Raw genomic sequence first — 20219 nt, forward strand, 5'->3', positions numbered from 1 at the left:
GCTTCCCAAAACAAAACCGAGGGATTTGGACTCACCTGTTAAAAGATTGGTAATTTGAGCTATGTCCCTCTGGGGTATGTTTGTTTTCTATGAAAATTGAGGATGTCCACTACTCTCTCCCAATTTCCAAGGGGGGTTGTGGCAGTGAAAGAAATATCTATTGACACATATACTCTGGGGGAAAGGTTTCAGGACTCAGAATCTGTCTGGATAGGTTTGCTACACTTCTTGGAGGGTTAAGAGGGTTAAGGGTCTTCAAAATTTAGGATCGTTACAAAGGTTTTATAATTATCCTTTTATTCCTCTACCACTCTGAAGTGTTACGGGAAATAAAACCAGTGACCCTGGAAGGGATCTTGGATACACAATACTAAGATTAACCAGTTACTAACTTTTCTACTTTATCAAGTGCTAACCCAGTGCATCCCCAAACTTAATGATAATCTATTAAGACCAACATTTGGTCTACCCTCCACCCTGAGCGATAAAAGTGCCCTGGCCTCAGAAGCCTGTCGTAATCCCTTGTCTCTAAATTTGGAAGTAGGACACTTTACCTTTCCTTAGCCACTGGTTCCAGATCGCTCATCTTTTTTTTTTTTTTCTATAACAGATCGCTCATCTTAAAAAGATTTTAGACATATCACAACTTCTTGGGATATCACAGGATATATAAGCCTGGAGATTGGGAGCTAGGAGTTGAGAAGGAATATAAACTAAACCAAAAACACTGCTATCAGTCAATTCGAATATAAAAAAGGTTGTTTAAATCCAACTCTGGACTGAATCCCAGCTTAGTCCTATCTTTTAACTTGAGAAAGTGATTCTGAGTGTGTTATGTAAAATGAGACTAACTATAGTATTTCCTTCAAGTGCTGGTTTTGAGAGAACATGAGGTAATGCATATAAAACGCTCTGCACAATACCTGAAGACTTGAATATTTAATGTTAATTATAATTAGTCTGTAATCCTGTGCAAGTCATATAAACGTCAACTGCAAAAAAAAAAAAATTACCACCCTATAATAGTTGCCCTGTTTTCCTTCTGGGTTGTGAAGAGCAAAAGAGCATGCCCTCAGTCACGCATAAAATGCCTAAAATCCTGAAAGACTACAAACACAGCTCCCTGAAAGGTTGTGGGTGTGGCTTGAGTTTAACGACTACAAGTCTTGACGGGATTGGTCAAGGAGAGGGTTTTTCACGCTTCGCGAGGGCCCGCCTTAGCACTCACTGCGCTTGCGCGCGTTGTCGTACGTAATAACCTTGCGACGTGTGCTGTGCTCCGAGGCTGTCTGCGTCAGCAGCTTAGGCTGCGGCTGCGTAGCCGGTTGTCCAGGTAACCTCGGGAGTTGTCGCTGTCTGGTGGCATGTACCAGACAGTTGTTCATCATGCAGTTGAAGCACCTGAGGACCCTGCTGAGCCCTCAGGTGAGGAGTCGCCCACCTCTTCTTTATAGCACAAGGCACCCACTTTAAATCCAAGAAAAGTAGAAGTGAAGTTTAAGGATGTTGAGATCCTACTGGATGCGGAAAACTGTAAAGCATTGCGACTGTGTAGATGACAGTTGTCATTTCATTAGATGAGAGGATAGCATAGCTTTCATTGCATTTCCTTTAGTTTTCGTTGTACGAAGCCCGTTGTTGGGGCTATGAAGAATCCCAAACCCCTGGAGCTGTTCGTGCTTTCAAGAGACGTTTGCTATTGGATGAGGCACACTTGTGAACTGTGGACATAAATCTGCAGAGTTGAACAAGTGCTGTGTAGAAGTTCAAACTTCTCTAGAGGGAATGCAGAAAATCGAACTATTTGTTTTCATGGGGAAGATGTCAAGATTCAGAAGAGATTGGACACTAGCCGAGAAACCCTGAACATGATGGGGAAAGGCTGGATTTAGGATTTAAACCTAAATTCAAGTACCAGTTTCGCCCCACTTTAAAGAAATGACTTGATCTCTCTTACTTTTGACCTTAGAATGTGATTTCTCTGAGCTCTCACCTAGCTTCATTTGGAAATGGGAGTTAAAATAATAGCAACCATAGATTTGAGAGCTATTTACGTGTATACAAAGGAACTTTGCAGAAAAGTGGTGTGAAGATTGATAAAGAGAGACAAGGCATGGAAAACTGTGGACAAAATAAACCACAGCTAATAAGATTACCATCTTCCCTTGTTGTGATGTACCATAGAGTTGGAAGTGCCTCATAGCTGACCCTCCAGTAGTTTTTCAGAGGCAGTAAATCACATGGGAGGAGATTGCCCATCTTTCTCCTGCCGAGTGGCTGATAGATTGGAACCGTGTGCATTTGGATTAAGAGTAAAGCTCTTTGCCAGTAAGTCAGTGCCTATTATGTACCAGAGCAGCATCTGTAAAGAAGAATTGTGGTTCATTGAGTTAGACATGCATGTATTTAAATCTTAACCTTTGGCATTTACATACAGTTGAGTTAGAACTGACTTATTGTTGACCCTCCAGCGGGTTTTCAGAGGCAATAAATTGCATCCTTTTTCTCAATGAGCAGATGGTGAATTTGAACAGTGTGCCTTTGGGTTAGCAGCACAGCCCCTTACACTAACCCACCAGAGCTTTGTATATAACTTAACCTTTTGCCTTTCTTTATCTGCATATAAAAAGGAGATACTGATAACATCTATCTCAGAGTTAAATAATTAGATGATGTGTGCCAAGCACTTAGCAAAAATATTTCATTTATGGTGTTTGTAAAATGTTCACTATTGTTGTTTTTCTATTCCTGACTTCATTTAATCCTCATGACAGTTCTGTAAGATACTTTAGAGAAAGGAGGATTCATTGATTATGGAAAATCAGAGGATGTGGCATTTGGAAACTATAAAGGAATTAGAACAAAGGAGAGATGTGCTCATTGTTCAGTAAGCTGAATTTTGTATCTGTGTTTTTAAAATTTGCTCTAATGGAACAATTGGAAATGAATCCTCTTTCAGTCTTTCCAAATAAGATGATGTCACGATGCAGAGAAGGCTGAGTGCCCAGGTTTGGACAAAATGCTGTAGTAGGATGACCAGCAAAAGTTGAGGATCCCTCAGTCCTTCGTACTCAATGGAATCAAGAGTTGGAGAATGGCAATAGTGATTGTGTAGCTATTTCCTGACTCTGGTTTGAGGATTTTTGTGAAAGTAATCCTAAACTTCTGACTCTGGAACTAAGCTGGTTAAGACTAAAAGGAGATAAGTATTGTTAAGCTAGGGCACTAAGTCATTAATCACACACAGAATGGTTTCAAGAAGGGCAGTCTGTAGTGGCAGAACCATTAAGGACTAGGGTTGGTAGTAAGGACAGAAACAGTGATTCACTGGGCTTCTGTGAATGAAAAAGTGACATTGTTCATCCTGAGGCTCACCTCTGATTGTTTTACTCCCCATTCCATAACATTCATCATCTCCTATTTTCCTGCCAAATAAGCCCACATTTCCTTAGTCTGAGTTCAAATACCATTCCTGAACTATCCCAAATCTGGTCTTAGTGTCTTACCTCCTCTACTAGTTACAGATCAGTTTCAATTACACTACATTGTTATTTCTTCACCAAAATTTTCTGTTGCTCATACTCAGAGATTAGTTGGCCTAGTGGACAGAAAGTACTGTAACCAAGCCAAAGGTGGGTGACTTTTAATCCGCGGCCCACAGGCCTGTTTTTAATTGTTTTTGGGCAAACATTCTTCTAGGTCGTATAGCCCTGGTGTGTCCACTTGCCATACAGAGGTAATTTGTGGTTCTTGTGAAGCTGAACACTGTGACACTGATGTGTCAAAATCGATAATGGTTACCCATGGTGGACAGTGTTTGGTGGAGTTCCCTGATTAAAACAAGCTTGGAAGGAGGAGTGGCATCCATTTCCGTAATGGCTTGCCTCCGGAAACCCTATGAACCTGGAGAAAGGATGAAAGTCACACCAGTGTTGAGGACTTTCATTCATACAGCTCAACGGCACTCAAAACAACAACATGCTCAGATAATTTCCCTATTCAACTGCTTCCCTTTTATAAATTTTTATAATTTAAGCATAAAATTCGGGAGCTCTGGTGGACTAATGGTAAGAAACTGCATTGCATTCCTGAAGCGTGTAGTTTGAATCTACCAGCAGCTCCACAGAAGGATGAGCGATCTCTGCCTCTGCAATTAACAGCCTCTCAAAACCCACTGGAGGGTCAGCTGTGGGTCAGTTCCAACTCGATACTCAATGATAAGAAAAAGCATAAAATTATCTCAGACTTCTCCAAACTATTGTAGTCTTATGTATGTACCTCTCTTGTGGGAATTTTCTTGCCTGTGTCACCCTGAATATACCATGGGCTGCCAGGAGAACAAACAGGTTCATTCTGTTGTTGATTGCAGTCGAGTCAAGCATGACTCATAGTAACACTATGAACAAAAGACCTAATGCCTTCCATAACTATCATCATTCTCCAAGTTCACAGAGTTTCCAGAAAGGGTGAAATCAGGCTGCTCCCTGGAGGCAAAGATTCTGAGACTTGTTACTAGGAGGGACCAGTCCTTGGAGAGGACGTCATGCTTGGGAGGGTGGAGGGACGGCGCAAGAGAGGAAGACCCTCAAGAGATGGATTGATACAATGACGGGGGTAATGAGGGTAGGTGTCTCAGAGACAATGAGGTTGACACAGGATAGAGCAGATTTCAGGGCTATTGTACATAGAGTCACTATGAGTCACTTTCCACAGCTCATAACAACATCACTTTACAGGATCCTAAATCTTTTAAGGACAGTAATCATATTTTATTCTTTATATCCTTGCAGCCCGTAGCCAAATGCCTTTCTCAGGAATATTCTTTAAAATATTAATTGAATGAATGGCTAAATATCAGAACTTATCAGAGCAATGAAGTCATTGCAAGGATGTCTTTGTACAATTTATTGATATTTTTATTTATATTATAGGTCACAGTTCAGTGTCTGATAGTCTTAGGTACTAAGATGGGCCATAGGTGCTTAATGGAATGAGCCATGACAGGAAGTAATTTGACAAAGTCACGTCAGAAATAATAGAACGAGAAATGGTTCTGGCATTCTAGACCAGCACCTCAGCTTATTTTCCCCCACTTTGCCTCTGCAGGATGGTGCTGCAAAGGTCACTTGCATGGCCTGGTCCCAGAATAATGTCAAGTTTGCTGTGTGTACAGTAGACCGAGTGGTCTTGCTATATGATGAACATGGAGAGCGGAGAGATAAGTTTTCCACCAAACCAACTGACATGAAGGTAAAGAGAGTACTCATGTGTACCTTAACCTGTTAATGGAGCCACTCAAACCTGGAAAATTTCCCAGCCTTTTTCCTAGCCCTGAACATAGGAAATGACCCACCCTTCCTTTTATCAGAGTATCTCTCTCAAGCCCATTATAGTTGGGTATGCACTATTTCTTCTCTTTGGCTGTTTACGTACAATCATTACTTTTTTTTTATTATTATTATTTTCAGTATGGCAGGAAAAGCTATATGGTGAAGGGTATGGCATTTTCTCCTGATTCCACTAAAATTGCCATTGGACAGACTGACAACATCATTTATGTCTACAAGATTGGTGAAGATTGGTGAGGCTAAATATTGGGAAAAAAGGGGAAAGCAAGATGAATGTCCCCTGGGGAAGTAGGGTGGAGAAGAGGAGGAGCTGAGTGAGGCTGGGAAGGCTGAGTCTGATACTGTTGCTGCTTTGTTGTGGCTTGTCCCACTTGTTCTGCAATTCCATCCCAGAGGCATCAGTCTGAGATCCACAGGGAGACTCTGTGAGATCCCAGGAAGCCTAGAGTGATGGTGGATCTTCATTATTGTTCTAGAGCAACATAAACTCTCTCTTATGCTTTCTTTCACCTCCTTTCAAGATCCCAACAGAGTGAGTGGTAGGAAACACTAGTGGGCCAGGGAAGGTGTCTTCTCTTTCTCCCCTTCCTCCAGCATCATATTTGGAAGTTGATGCTTGAACGTGATTTTTTTTCATATGGTTGCCTCCCTTTTATTTGGCAGGGGTGACAAGAAAGTCATCTGCAACAAATTCATCCAGACGGTAAAGTTCAGCTCAGTCCCCAGAGATTAGCATGAACAAATGTGTCAATATAGCTACTTCCCCAGGAGCAGCAGTTTCAAACATCTTGTCTAATTTTCCTTGTTGCAAGCAAGTTTTAACTGGCTGCTTCTCTCTCCCTGCTTTATTCCTTAGAGTCTACTTGTCTCCCCTCCTTTTCCCTATAAGAGATTGGGGCAGTGGCATGTGGTTGGGTACTCAGGGTCAGAAATTTGCTATCTCACACAGACAAGGTTATCCTTTTTATTATTTCACTCCTGCAGAGTGCTGTTACTTGTCTGCAGTGGCCAGCAGAGTTCATCATTGTCTTCGGATTGGCTGAGGGGAAGGTAAAAGAGGAAGGAAAACATGGGGGATGACATTGGCAGGGAAATGGTTCTGAAAAGAAAAATATGGTTACTTTTCTAACTTAGGATAAAATTACAACTGGGGGGGAGAGAGCACCAGTTTTTGTTTTTTTCTTTTCCTTTTCTCAGAGCATAAAATGAAATTGAAAATAGCCTAAACTTGCCTTGTGTCCATTCTTGATTTTCAGGTTCGTTTAGCAAACACTAAAACAAATAAATCCTCTACCATCTATGGGACAGAATCTTATGTGGTGTCACTAACAACAAAGTAAGTAAGAAAAAATTAAATAAAATAGTATCACAGGAGCTTAGAAATTCTAGAAAAAAGCTGCGGGAAATCTGGAATAGATGATGGGGAGAGGGACTGGTACCAGAAACTACAGTGAGGTCCTGTTGGGCAGAGAAAAAGGACTTCACTGGTGAGACAAAGTAATATTTTTTCTTTTATTTATTTATTTTTCTTCTTTCTTCCTCTTCCTTTTTTAAGTTGTTCTGGGAAAGGAATTCTCTCTGGTCATGCAGATGGCACCATTGTTAGGTATTTCTTTGATGATGAAGGCTCTGGAGAGTCACAGGTAAGAATAAAGGATGCTGGGGGATATGAGATAAGGGAATGCCAAGATCCTCCTCAAGGAGGTGGGATACCTGAGGAGTGAGACCTCAGAGAGGGCTGGGGGCCAAGGGTGGTGGCATATGCCAGAGAGGATTGGGTATGTCAGAGACCAGAGCTGAGTGTTTATAGGACAAGGGGACTCAAGAGGGGGGAGGGGGGGAAATGTAAGGCAAAAGGAAATACTATTAGGGGAAATTCATTTACTCTTGGGGGGGGAAGAATAGGATATAAAAGGGAATTTTATATTTAATTCTATATTATTAGATTTATTTACATTGAGATTAGTGTATAATACAGCGTTCCTAGGAAAAGGATCCATTTGCTCTCTGTAGTTTGCTCTCTCAGTTGATGTTTAGGAAGTCTTTGTTTTGGGGGCCTCACTAGGGAGGAAAGGATCACTAGGAGGAAAGGATCTCCTTTGGGAGACCCTCTTGTTCTCTGTGGGTTGAGATGGTGTTGGTTGATGTTTAGGAAGTCTTCCTTTGGGGAGCATTGCTAGGTGCTAATTATAGTCAACATCATAATAGGTGGAGAAAGGATTGAAGTTGTCAGTGATTTCATATTACTGGGATCAACAATTAACATCCTTGGTACCAGCAGTTAGGACAATATCAGGAGACATATTACATTGGGCAAATCCACTATCAGGGACCTCTCCAAAATACTTAGGAACATTGACGCAAGTTTGAAGATGAGGGTACATGGGCCAGATTTAGGCCATGGTGTTTTCAACCACTTGCAACACATCTGAAATCTGGACAGTGAGTAAGGATGATGGTTTGATACCTTTGAGTGGTGGTGTTGGAGAAGAGAACTGATTATCAGACTGCCAAAAGAATGTGCAGCGAGAGTGCTCCTTGGAGGCAAAGATGTCACAGCTCCATCTCTCCTACTTTGGACATGCTGCTGGAAGAGGAGAGGCAGAGAGACATCATGCTTGAAAAGGTGAAGGGGAAAATGAAGACCCCAATGAGATGGATTGACATGATGACTGCAGCAAAGGTTTCAAGTGTGTCAAAAATTATGAAGATGGCACAATATAGGGTAAGGTGTCTGTTGCTCAAGTCAACAACACAAACATACTCTATTTTTCCTTTAGGTCAGTAAGATCTAGGTTTCCTCTAGGTTGGTAAATATTTATATTTATATATATATATATATATATATATATATATATATATGACAGAAGAAGAATCAATATCTTTGAGTTGTGTTGCTGGAGAAGAGTCTTGAACATGCCATGGACCACCAAGAAAACAAATAGGTCTGTCTTGGCGAGGGTGAAATCAGGTTTCTCTTTAGAGGCTAGGACTTTGTTGTGTGGTGAGGTTTTTTTCTTGTATGTACCATCGAATCAGATCTGACTGGCATAGGAGGAGATGGCCCCTCCTTCTACAGTGGAGCATCTGGTGGATTCGAACCACGCACCTTTGGGATTGAAGTGAGGTCAGGATTTTGAAGCTCCATCCCACATACTTTGGGCATGTGGCCAGGAAGGATTGATCCTTGGAGAAGGACATCATGTTCAGAAGGGTGGAGGGACAGCACAGGAGAGGAAGACCCTGGATGAGATGGATTAACACAGTAACTGGGGCATGGGGGGTTGGAGTGTCAGAATTAGTGAGACTAGCTCAGGACAGGGCAGGCTTTAGAGCTGTTGTACACAGGGTTGCTGAGTCACAGGCAATTCAACAGCACATAACAACAACATATAAAAGAATGGGAATCACAGAACACTTAATTGTGCTGCTATAGCTTTTTTTTTTAACCTACTCAATATGTATGCTAAGTAAATAATTTGAGAAGCTGGTCTATGTGAAGAACCTGACATCAAGATAGGAAAATTCATCACCAACCTGTGCTATGCGGTTAATACAACCTTGCCTGCCTAAAGTGAAAAGGACTTCAAATATTTGCTAAAGAAGATGTACAGCTTTCAATATAGATTACATCTCAACATCAAGAGAAAAATCCTCACCACTAGACTAATAGGCCTCAGCATGATCGATGGAGAAAATATTGAAGTTGTCAACAATTCCATTTTACTGATCCACAAGCACCGCTCATAGTAGTAAGCAGCCAAAAAATCAAAAGATGTGTTGCATTGGGACTGTCTGCTGTCAGGGACTTCTCCAGAGTGCTAAAGAACAAAGATAATCAGCTTAAAGACTAAAGTGTGCCTGATCCAAACCATGGTGTTTTTTCTTTTTCTAAATAAAGTAGTGATAGTTTTATGTGCACGGTTCAAATCCACCAGATGCTCTGCTGAAGAAGGAGGAACAATCGCCTCCTGTACCAGTCAGATCCAATTTGACAGTACACACAAAATAAATAAATAAATAAAAATTAAAAAAAAACAAACACAAAAAAACATAAATCTCTATGTCCTCAAATTGTCACTTAAAAAATTATTATTGGTAAAATCATTCTATTCTAAAGGTTAAACAGAGATATAAACTAATAAGATAGTTTCCCAGGAATGTACACCTTTGCAAACTCCAGATTTAAGTCTTCTTAAAACACTCTTCTGTATATTTCAAAGATTTTGCAAACCATAGTCTTTCTAGTTACTTTCTATGTGTTTGAAAGTTGGATAGTGAATGACAGAAGAATAACTGATGCTTTTGGATTAGGATGGTAAAGAAGAGTCCTGAATATGTTATGGACTGCTAAAAGAACAAAGTCTGTGTTGGAGGAAGTGCAGTCGGAGTGCTCCTTAGAGGCACGGGGAGTTAAACTCATCTCACTGACTTTGGGCTCGTTGTCAGGAGGGGTCAGTCCTTGAAAATTGACATTACAAGAGAAAGGTAGAGAGTTGGAGAAAGGAAGACTCTCAACAAGATGGACTGATGTAGTGACTATAACAATGAGTGTATCACATGATGAGGATGATGCAGGATAGGCAAGGATCAAATCTGCAGGAGGGTCAGAATGAGTGGAGTTTGACTGGATGGCAATGAATTTGGGGGGGGGGGATTGTAATGAATTCTCACAGGTTGCCTGGTGGCATCATTCGTATTGGGTTGGGTTGTCATCCTAGAAGCTGGTGGTTCGAGTCCTGCAGCCACTGTTTGAGAGAAAGGCAGTTTTCTCCCAGAAAGGTGTAGGGCATGAGAGTTCCATAGGAGGGTGGTGGTGAGGCAGTTCTGAGCACAGCAGAGTCCTCAGTGGTCTTCTGACCTGCTTGGGGTTCAGGAGCCCCATGTTTCTGGAGTAGACAAGGGCTGAGGTTGACGAGTGGCCTGGACACAGCCAGGAGCACACAGTGGAGGGAGGGGATGAACCCCAAGAGAGAAGTGGGTCCTGGAGTCCCAGCCCCCAGGGTACACAGTCACGTGGGGGCAGACGGTAGGCACAGGCACCTGCAGAGGAAAGACTGCTGCTTCCTTCAAGAGTTAGCATGTAAAGGCGAAAGAACTCACAATGAAAAGAAACTTTATTGTAAAAACTACAGAATCCCATTGTTTTGGAAATAAGTTCAGCCTTATAGAGAAAGTGTTACAGAACCGGCCTATCTATTTACTGTACTTAGATAACTTGGGGTTTCTGTGATGCTGCACACTGTGTAACTGGTATGTCAAATGCTATAATAATTATCCGTCGTGGACAGTGTTTGGTGGAGCTCCCAGATTGAGACAGGCTTGGAAACAGGAGAGGCATCCACTTCCTAAACATTTTCCTCTGGAAACTCTATGAATAGAAACAACTATAGTTATGAATAGAAACAACTATAGTTATAGGACAGGGTTCAGGTATTTTGCTCATAGGGTCACTATGAGTTGTGCTTGACTTAGTGGCGCTTAACAAGAACAAATGAGTCATAGTTGATTGGTTGACATCTAACAACAATTGGTCTGGTGGATAAGGACTTGTCCTGCTAACTAAAAGGCAGGTGGTTCGAATCCACCAGACTTTTCTTCTGGAAAAAGGTGGTTAGTCTCCTCCTGTGTGATTTACAGCCTCTGAAAACCCGCTGGAGGGTGAAGTATGAGTTGATTCCAATATGACAACAATCAGTTGAGTCAAGTTGAGCTATGTCTGTACACGTTATTATTATATGCCATCAAGTCAGAACCAACTCATAGCTGAGCCTTCAGCAGACATTTTGGCTGTAAATCATACAGAAGATTGCCCATCTTTCTCTAGCAGAGCAGCTGGTAGATTTGAACTGCTTGTGTTTGGGTTGGTAGTGGAACTGTTTATCCACTAGGCTACCAGAGTTCCATATATGTGTGAATGTGTGTGTGTGTGTGTGTGTGTAATGTTGGTATCTACTGTCAAGTTGAAACTAACTAATAGCTGACCCTCTGGTGAGTTTTCAGAAGGTGTAAATTGCTCAGGAAGAGATTGCCCATCTTTCTCCTGTGGACCAGCTGGTGGATTCGAACCACCCGTCTTTGGATTGGCAGCACAACTCTTTGCTACTAGGCTACCGATTCTCCCTTAGATATGTAAATAGGTATATGTACTAGGTATATCAATAAGTGTGTGTATATACATTTATGTGTGTACAGGAACATACATGTACTTTTAGATATTATGTACACATGTGGCATGTATATGTGAATGAAAAACAACCAGTTTGTGAAGCCTTCACATATTAGGATTTGTTTAAAGTTTGTTGTTGTGTGTCCCATCCAGTTGGAACCAACCTATAGCTGACCTTCCAGTACGTTTTCAGAGGCAATAAAAATCATACAGGAAGAGATTGCCTGTCTTTCTCTTGCAGAACAGCTGGCAGATTCAAACCATGCCACAATTCCTTACCATTAAGCCACCAGAGCTCCCTAAAACCTACAGCACCTGGTATTCCTAGACAGTCTCCATCCAAGTACTAACCAGGCTACACCCTGCTTAACTTCCAAGACCAGACTTGATGGCATATAACACCAACAACATACACCTATCTAACTCAGCTCATTGCTGTTGAGTTGAAACCAACTCATGCTTGACTCTCCAGTGGGTTTTCAGAGGCCATAAGTCAGACAGGAAGAAACTGCTCATTTTTCTCCTACAGAGAAGCTGGTGGACTCGAACTGCCTACCTTGGGGTTAGCAGGACAACTGCTTACCCACCAGGCCAATTGTTGTTAGTTGCCATCAGTTCATTCTACACTGTTGGTTTCGGGTAAGGGTAGGAAGATGTTGGGTGGATTGTTTCTGCAGTGTGTAGAATGACCAGGGTGCGTATGAAGGGTGCTGGCAGTGAGTGATCTCTGGGCAAGAATCCTCAGAGTCAAAGTGATTGAAATCCTCTACTTTTCTCTCAGGGGAAGCTGGTTAACCACCCATGCCCACCCTATGCCTTAGCTTGGGCAACAAACAGCATTGTCGCTGCGGGCTGTGATCGGAGGATTATAGCCTATGGAAGGGAAGGCCATGTGCTACAGACTTTTGATTATAGCCGCGATCCTCAGGAGCGAGAATTCACCACAGCTGCAGCAAGTCCTGGAGGCCAGTCTGTGGTGCTGGGAAGTTATGACAGGTGAGGAAACTCAGCTTCCCAGTTGTATCTTCTGCCTACTTTCCTTGAAAACGCCCTGTGCTTTGACCCAACCACAGTGGGTGACTGAATCATAATCAAATATGTGCTTGGAAAAGTTTTTAAAGATATTTTAATTCACGTTTCTCTCGCTGCTCCCACAGTGATGGGCCTGTGAGCTGTTCCAAAAGTTCTTCTGTATCTCTGCTTCTCCCTGGGACTCCACAGTAGAATTCACCATCGCCCTCCTAACAGACCACTAGCATAGATATAATCACATTTTATTCATGTTTCATGTTTGTATCTGTCTAGCTAAGTTGAGAAGAACTATCTCTTCTCATTTTTTTGGTTTTATTTTGTTTCTAATCTCCAGTGCCTTGATTAGCATCTTGTATGTAACTGTTGTTGTTGTTAAGTGCCAGCAAGTTGCAACTCATAGCGACCCTATGTCCAACAGCCCTAAACCCTGCTCTATCCTGTGCCAACCTTATTATCTCTGACACACCTACTCCCACTACCCCATCTCATCCAGGATCTTCCTCTCTTGCACTGTCTCTCTACCCTACAAAGCAGGATGTATGTCAGACGAAGCTTCAGAATCCTTGCCTCCAAGGAGCAACCTGGCTTCACCCTCTCTAGGACAAATCTGTTTGTTCTCCTTGGTATATTCAGTACTCTACTTCTGCACCACAGCTCAAAGACATCAGTTTTCCTGTCATCCCTAGTCATTGTCCAGCTTTCTCATGCATAGTAAGTAATTGCAAAGACTATGGCCTGATCAGGTGTACCTTAGTCTCCAGAATGACATCTTTGCTCTTCATACTCTGAAGAGGTCTCTGACAGCTGACTTTCTCAATGCAGTTCATCTTTTCATTTCCTGGTGCTGGTACCAAGAGTGTTGATTGTAGAGCCAAGCAAACTGAAGCTCTTAACACTCTCAGTCTCTTCATCACTTATCATGATGCTGCCAATCTTGTATATAATATGTAGTTAAATATTTGGTAACTCTGGTAGCCTAATGATAAGAAGCTGTGCTGCAAGCTCAAAGGCAATGATGTTCAAATCCACCAGCTGCTCTGTGGAGAAAGATAAGCAGTCCCCTCCTGTGCTGTTTATTGCCTCTGAAAACCTGCTGGAAGGTCAGCTATGAGTCAGTTCCAACTCGACAGACAGCACACAATAGTTAAATATTTGGTGAATGAGTGAGTGATGCAGCAGTAGATATACAGCTGTATTCAAGGTCCTACTACTTCTTTGAAGTGCTTTTAACCCCCAGTTTGGTAATCCTAGCTCTATCTTATATGAGTCTTCATATTCTTTCTTCTCTTTATTTTTCCTTATTTCTCATCCCCTAACAGCCTGTTCTTCTCACCAGTTCTTTGGCTTTTTCTGCTCCTATCACTCTTATTTAAGAATGGCGAGGCTTTGCCACATATCCTTTGAGCATGTTGCTAGGAGAGACATGATTCTGGGAAGAGTGGAGAGTCAGTAAAGAAGAGGAAGACCCTTAGCAGGGTGGATTGATACGGTGACTGCTGCAATGGGCTCTTGTTGTCAGGAAGTGTGAGGATAACAGGATAGAACGGGGTTCAGATTTTTTTGTTCATAGAGTCACCATTAGTCATAAACTTGACGGCACCTAACAACAACATCATCACTCTAATTCTGTTTGATTTTATTTTGACTCTCCCACCTTACTTCCTTTGGCTTTCTTTATTCTCTCTCGTTAGATTCTCAATTCTCCTCTTTCTTTTCTTCTCTGATAATTCATGAACAACCTCATTCATTTACCAATCCAATTTGATGCTTTTCTCACCTGCCATCTCTTCTTAAAACCACAATCTTCGTTTCAGACTTCGAGTGCTCAACTGGAGCCCTCGAAGAAGTGTCTGGGAAGAGGCAAAGCCCAAGGAGATTGCCAATTTGTACACCATCACTGCCTTAGCCTGGAAGCGGGATGGCTCACGACTCTGCGTGGTATGCTGCCAGCACCCCCTTTCTGCATTGGTGCTTTTCTCTGATCAAGAAAAACTACTTTTTTTAATTATTATTATTATTTATTTATTTACAAAATTTGAATACATTGTTTTTCAGACCAGATTCTTCCTACTCTCTCTTGATACTAGGAATACTCCTCTTTTATGATTGCAACCAAAAAGTCCCTGGGATTTAAAGTCAGAAAGAAAAGTTCATACTTTACTAGAGGCCAGGAGAAACAAAGACTTCACAAGGCTAATTTCACCCTGTGTTTAGTTGGTTATGTGGGACCCTTGAGTCCTTTGTTGGCCACCTTTTCCCTTATGTTACTCAAAAAACTTACTAGCCATGTCACTGCCAATTCTTTAGATTCTAGAGTCTGAATTTTGAGTGTGTCTCTGGATATGCTCCCCATGCCAGCATCATGGTGCTATTACATTTTATGCTGTCACTTCCTTCTAGGGCACACTCTGTGGTGGGGTGGAACAATTTGACTGCTGCCTCCGAAGAAGTATTTACAAGAACAAGTTTGAGTTGACATATGTGGGACCCAGCCAGGTAAGCAGCTGATTCCTGGCACACCTAGATCTTGCAGGGCTTACCCATCCTTGTAATGCTTCTGTACCTTCTGACCACAGCCGTTGTCAAATCTAACATTCATCCTCAGGCAGAGGTCTTCTGGGAGACCCCTTGGCAGCCATTCTGCTATAATGCTAACATATTCTTGTAAGAATGGATACATTTAAATAACAGGTTTAAGAGGTGTTGAGATTGCCACTAATTCCTCTTGGTTTAAAACTCTACTATCCCTCATGTGGCAACAATAGAATTTAATAAATACAATTACAAAGGTGAACAAGTAGTTTTAGGGCCTCTGGACTTACTGTATATTTTGTTGCAATTTCTTAATTCCTAAACTTACATTTCTCTTTTTTGTATGTATGTTTCTTCATTTCCTTTCATTTATTATTCATTGGTTCTTTCATTCTTTTCACAAATGTTTACTCAAATGTGCCAGCACTGTTAGGCATTAGGAATACAAGGGTAGTGTCTGTAAGACACTGCCCCTTATTAGGGACATCAAACAATAGCAGAGAATACTGTGCTAAGTGTTACCATAAAGGTTTACACAGAGAGCTATGTAAACATAGACGTAGTGGTGGGTTTTCGCCAGTAGAATTTTCACAATATCTTGTCTTGTGAGCACAAAAAAAAACTAATATGTACAAGAATTTAATAAATAAATCCCCATATGATTAAACATGAGGTACCATTATTAACAATGTCTCAAGCCAGATGAAGAACTAAGATACCAGCTTTGTTTTGCCCTGTGAAGGTGGGCAAAGCACAATATACCCCCTCCTCTTTGGGGGCTCCTTTGTGTCCCCCCCTCAATCAGGTGATTGTGAAGAACCTATCGTCAGGAACCAGAGTAGTGCTAAAGTCACACTACGGCTATGAGGTGGAAGAATTGAAAATCATGGGAAAAGAGCGTTATTTGGTGGCCCACACATCAGACACACTGCTGCTGGGGGACCTGAACACAAATCGACTTAGTGAGGTAGGAACCAAAAACTGGTTGGCAAAGGAACAGGGCATCTTGGATTGTGACTTCTGGGCAGCCAGGGCCTCTGGAGATTTTTCATCGTATGTTCAAACATTTTAGTATTGGGGACCTAACTTCAGGAAATGAGACTCACAGCCTTTAGAACCTTGGGATAGGAATCACCCTAATTGGATGGGGTTTTATACCACCTCTCAAAAATACAGAGACCTGAAACAACTATGAGATATAATCTCACCCCAGTAACAATACCAAAATTCAACAAAGCAGCAAACAACAAATGCTGGCAAGGTTGTGGAGAAACTGGAACCCTTATTCACTGTTGGTGGGAGTGTAAAATGGTGCAACCACTATGGAGGGCTGTATGGTGCTTTCTCAAAAAGTTGCAAATAGAAATACCATTTGACCCAGCAAATCTACTACTGGGAATATACCCTAAAAAAATCAGAACTGCCACTCAAACAGATAAATGCACACCCATATTTGTTGCAGCATTTTTCACAATAGCAAGGAGATGGAAACAATCCAAGTGCCCATCAACAATGAATGGATAGAGAAGCTGTGGTATTATTCACATAATGGAATACTATGCAGCATTGAAAAACAAGGAATCATGAAATATACAAAATAGGTGACCCTGGAGGACATTATGCTGAGTGAAATATCTCAGTCACAAAAGGACAAATACTGCATAGTGCCACTGTTAAAACACAGGACTGACATGGGGGTTGGGGATAAGCTAAGAAAAGGGGATAATTATTTGCATGACAATAGTTGAAAATAAGAGGTGCATAGCAAAGTGGACTGGGAGCCTGGGGGGCGGGGGAAGAGGGTGGAGAGGGGAGAGAATTGTGCAACAGTAAAAAAGATATATTTTTTGCAATCCCAAAGGTATGCTGTTTGAATCCATCAGATGCTCCGCTGGAGAAGGAGGAGCAATATCCTCCTATGCCAGTTGGATCTGATTCGATGGTACACAAGAAAAAAGCAAACTAGGGCGGTGGGTAGAGAGAAAAATGTGCAACAATAAATGGATGGAAATCAAGTTCTCTATAACTTTAGTTAAAAATCTCAAAAAAATTAAAATCCAATAGAGGGTTTGTATATGGTGAAATTATATACTTATATAAAAAATATAAATATAGTAATAAGATAAAATTACTATGTAGTAATAGTATACATAATAAAATTATAAATTATAGAAATTATCTTAAAAAAATACCCCCAAAAACACAAAGACCAGAGCAAAATTTGACATAGGACCTCTTTGTGTAATGCCACCATCTCCTTCAGCTTCTGTATCTCTCTTCTTTCCATTCTTTTAGCATTGTGTTAAGTAAATAATCTTTTTTCCTCCTTATATATTCTCCCCTCTTTACAGGTAGCCTGGCAGGGATCTGGTGGCAATGAGAAGTATTTCTTTGAAAATGAGAATGTGAGTAGAGCCTGATTCACCTTCACCACCTCCTCAACAGGTTTCCTTCTAGAGTCTATGTCAGAAGGGTAACAAATGACAAGGGGCTGAGGAGACAGCAGATCAGGAAAGGGAAGGATGAAATATCCAGAGAAACAGAATAGAGAACAATGAGAGCCACCTGAATTGAATGTATACTCCCCTCTCCTGTTTTCCCTTTCTTCATACAACCTTTCTGCCATGTAACAATCTGATTCTTCAGGTGTGCATGATCTTCAATGCTGGTGAGCTAACACTGGTGGAATATGGGAGCAATGACATCCTTGGGTCTGTACGCACTGAATTCATGAACCCCCACCTCATCAGGTAACATTGCATAGTTCTTTAAATCTTTGAAACAAACAAACAAAAAGTCTTGTTTTGGGCTCTGGTGGCCTAGTGTCAAGGAGCTACACTACAATCCCAAAGGCACGTGGTTCAAGGCGACCTGGGAGAGGGATGGGCAGTCTCCTCCCATGTGATTAACTGCCTCTAGAAAAAAAAAATAATAATCTTGTTTTAACATCCAACTCTGTTGTCCTCAGATTAGTCTAAAAATTTAATCACATAACCTACTTAAAAGCGCCTGCGAAATATTCCTGCCACTAAAAGCCATTTTAAGGAGTCTTAATTAAGGCCGAGAGGTTAGTGCATTCAGCTATTACCCAAAAGGTCCACCCTTCAAAATCACCACTGGCTCCACAGGAGATAGTTTGCTTGAAAACTTTCTGGGGCAGTTCTGCTCTGTGCTGTGTGTTCTCTGGGAGTCGGAATCAACAACAGTGAGTTTTAAAGCTGTTGTGCCTTATCTCACCTTTATTGTTTCAGTGTTCGTATTAATGAGAGATGCCAGCGAGGAATGGAAGATAATAAGAAATTGGCTTATCTTGTTGATATCAAGACGATTGCTGTAGGTAGGTATTGTGATTTTAGTACAATAAATGTACTTCCATATCACTAGACTGTGTTCAGTGAGAGAGCTCTGGGTCAACAGATAACTGTACTGTTACAGAGGACATAGGAAAAATTTAACTATGAATGTATGTGTTGGCATAGTGGTTGAGCATTTGGCTGCTAACCACAAAGCTGTTGGTTCAAATCCACCAACCTTTACATAAGAGTAAGGTATATGTTGATCTACTTCCATAAAGATGTATAGCCTCAGAAACCTATCAGGGGTTTTGCTCGGTTCTGTAGGGCTGCTCTGAGTTGGAGTTGATTCAACAGCAATGGTTTTTTGTTTGTTTGGGATTCCCTCCCCCCTTAAATCAGCATCTACATATGAATGTTCAACTCTCCTACAATGTGTATGTTTAAATAGGAAAACAAAATTATATATATGTAGATGTAAGAGTTTTGTTTTCTTGATTCTGAGTTGTAATCCATACTGAAGACGGTAGTCTTTGATCTTCTGTAGCAAAGGTGTCACCTGTATATAGCAGGATGTTTGATGAGTCTTCCTCCACTTTCTGATGCCATATTCTTCATCATCTGACTGATTTGTGTATGTTGGTTGGTCTGATATCCTGCCACTATGCCAAATTGACCTACTAGGTTTGACAGGGTTGGGTTTTTTGGTTAAGTCTTTAGGGTTTTCAGTGTACACTATCAAATTATCTGCATATAAAGATAGTTTTACCTCTTCAAATGGATTACATCTCAACCTCAAGAAAGAAAAATCTCACCAAATGCTCTGATGGAGAAGGAGGGGCATTCTCCTCTTGTGCTAGTCAGATCCAATTCAGTGGTACACAACAAAATAAAATTTAAAAAAAGAAAGCAAAAACCTTCACCACTGGGTCAATAGACACAAGAAAATATAGATGATAGGTGGAGAAATTGACAGTGATTTAGTTGACTCAGTAGCACCCAACTAAACAACCATGTATAATATGTAAAAAGTGCTTAATAAATATATTACTAACAATAATAATATTGTTATTCATTATCTACCCATAACTCATTTGTTAAATCCTAACATTTTGATGCATTTGGATCTTTCATCCAAGTTAATTGATAAATATAAAAGTTGTTCAGTTTCCACTGCTACAATGTTACCATTTATTTTATTATATTTTTGTCTGTGTACTGTCAAATCAGATCTGACTGGTACAGGAGGAAGATTGCCCCTCCTCTAGCAGAGCATCTGGTGGATTTGAGCCATGTACCTCTGGGATTGAAGTGCAGCTTTTTTTGTTTGTTTTTTAATTAATTTTAATGAAAGTTTACAGAGATTTAGGGTTTCCAGTTATTCATTGTTACACTCTGCACCCTGCCCACTCCCTTCCCCACAATTCACTCTTCTCCTTACCCCTAAGTCCACTCCACTGTCCAGCCTTCATTCTGGACTCCTGTCATGACAGTAATACCCAATCATACATCCCTTTTAAACAGTTCTCTCCCTCATCTGTTTCAATGCAGTGTATATCATTCCTCCCCTCTTTCTCTGCCTTCTCTCAAGCCAAATGTAAGTCCTGTTTTACAACAGTGGCCCTATGCAATATTTGTCCTTTTGTTACTGAGATAGTTTACTCAGCATAATGTCCTCCAGGGTCATCCATTTGCATAGATTTCATGAGTTCCTTGTTTTTCTTTTTTTTATTATTATTAAATTTTATTAGTTTTAATGAACATTTACAGGGATTTTGGGTTTTCATTCCTTCATTGCTGCACCATTCTCTCTACCCTCCTCCCCAGTTTGTTCTTCTTCCCCCG

The 20219-nt window shown here is 41.1% G+C and overlaps 1 protein-coding gene across 1 annotated transcript in view; it reads left to right on the forward strand.

The window, feature by feature from the left end:
- Nucleotides 1–1312: 1312 nt before the first annotated feature.
- Nucleotides 1313–20219, forward strand: part of IFT172 (intraflagellar transport 172 homolog (Chlamydomonas)) — a 73554-nt gene continuing 54647 nt past the window's right edge. The window contains exons 1-14 of the mRNA XM_006880580.1: nucleotides 1313–1425; nucleotides 5107–5250; nucleotides 5469–5581; nucleotides 6012–6051; nucleotides 6333–6398; nucleotides 6605–6684; nucleotides 6904–6991; nucleotides 12299–12513; nucleotides 14364–14487; nucleotides 14950–15045; nucleotides 15887–16048; nucleotides 17433–17486; nucleotides 17728–17831; nucleotides 18333–18418. Coding sequence (XP_006880642.1) covers nucleotides 1387–1425; nucleotides 5107–5250; nucleotides 5469–5581; nucleotides 6012–6051; nucleotides 6333–6398; nucleotides 6605–6684; nucleotides 6904–6991; nucleotides 12299–12513; nucleotides 14364–14487; nucleotides 14950–15045; nucleotides 15887–16048; nucleotides 17433–17486; nucleotides 17728–17831; nucleotides 18333–18418 — 1411 coding nt within the window. The 5' untranslated portion in view covers nucleotides 1313–1386. The remainder of the gene's footprint in view (nucleotides 1426–5106; nucleotides 5251–5468; nucleotides 5582–6011; nucleotides 6052–6332; nucleotides 6399–6604; nucleotides 6685–6903; nucleotides 6992–12298; nucleotides 12514–14363; nucleotides 14488–14949; nucleotides 15046–15886; nucleotides 16049–17432; nucleotides 17487–17727; nucleotides 17832–18332; nucleotides 18419–20219) is intronic.

The sequence above is a fragment of the Elephantulus edwardii genome, unplaced genomic scaffold (genome assembly GCF_000299155.1).
Source record: "Elephantulus edwardii isolate Elephantulus edwardi_28Jun2011 unplaced genomic scaffold, EleEdw1.0 scaffold00009, whole genome shotgun sequence".
NCBI lineage: Eukaryota > Metazoa > Chordata > Mammalia > Macroscelidea > Macroscelididae > Elephantulus > Elephantulus edwardii.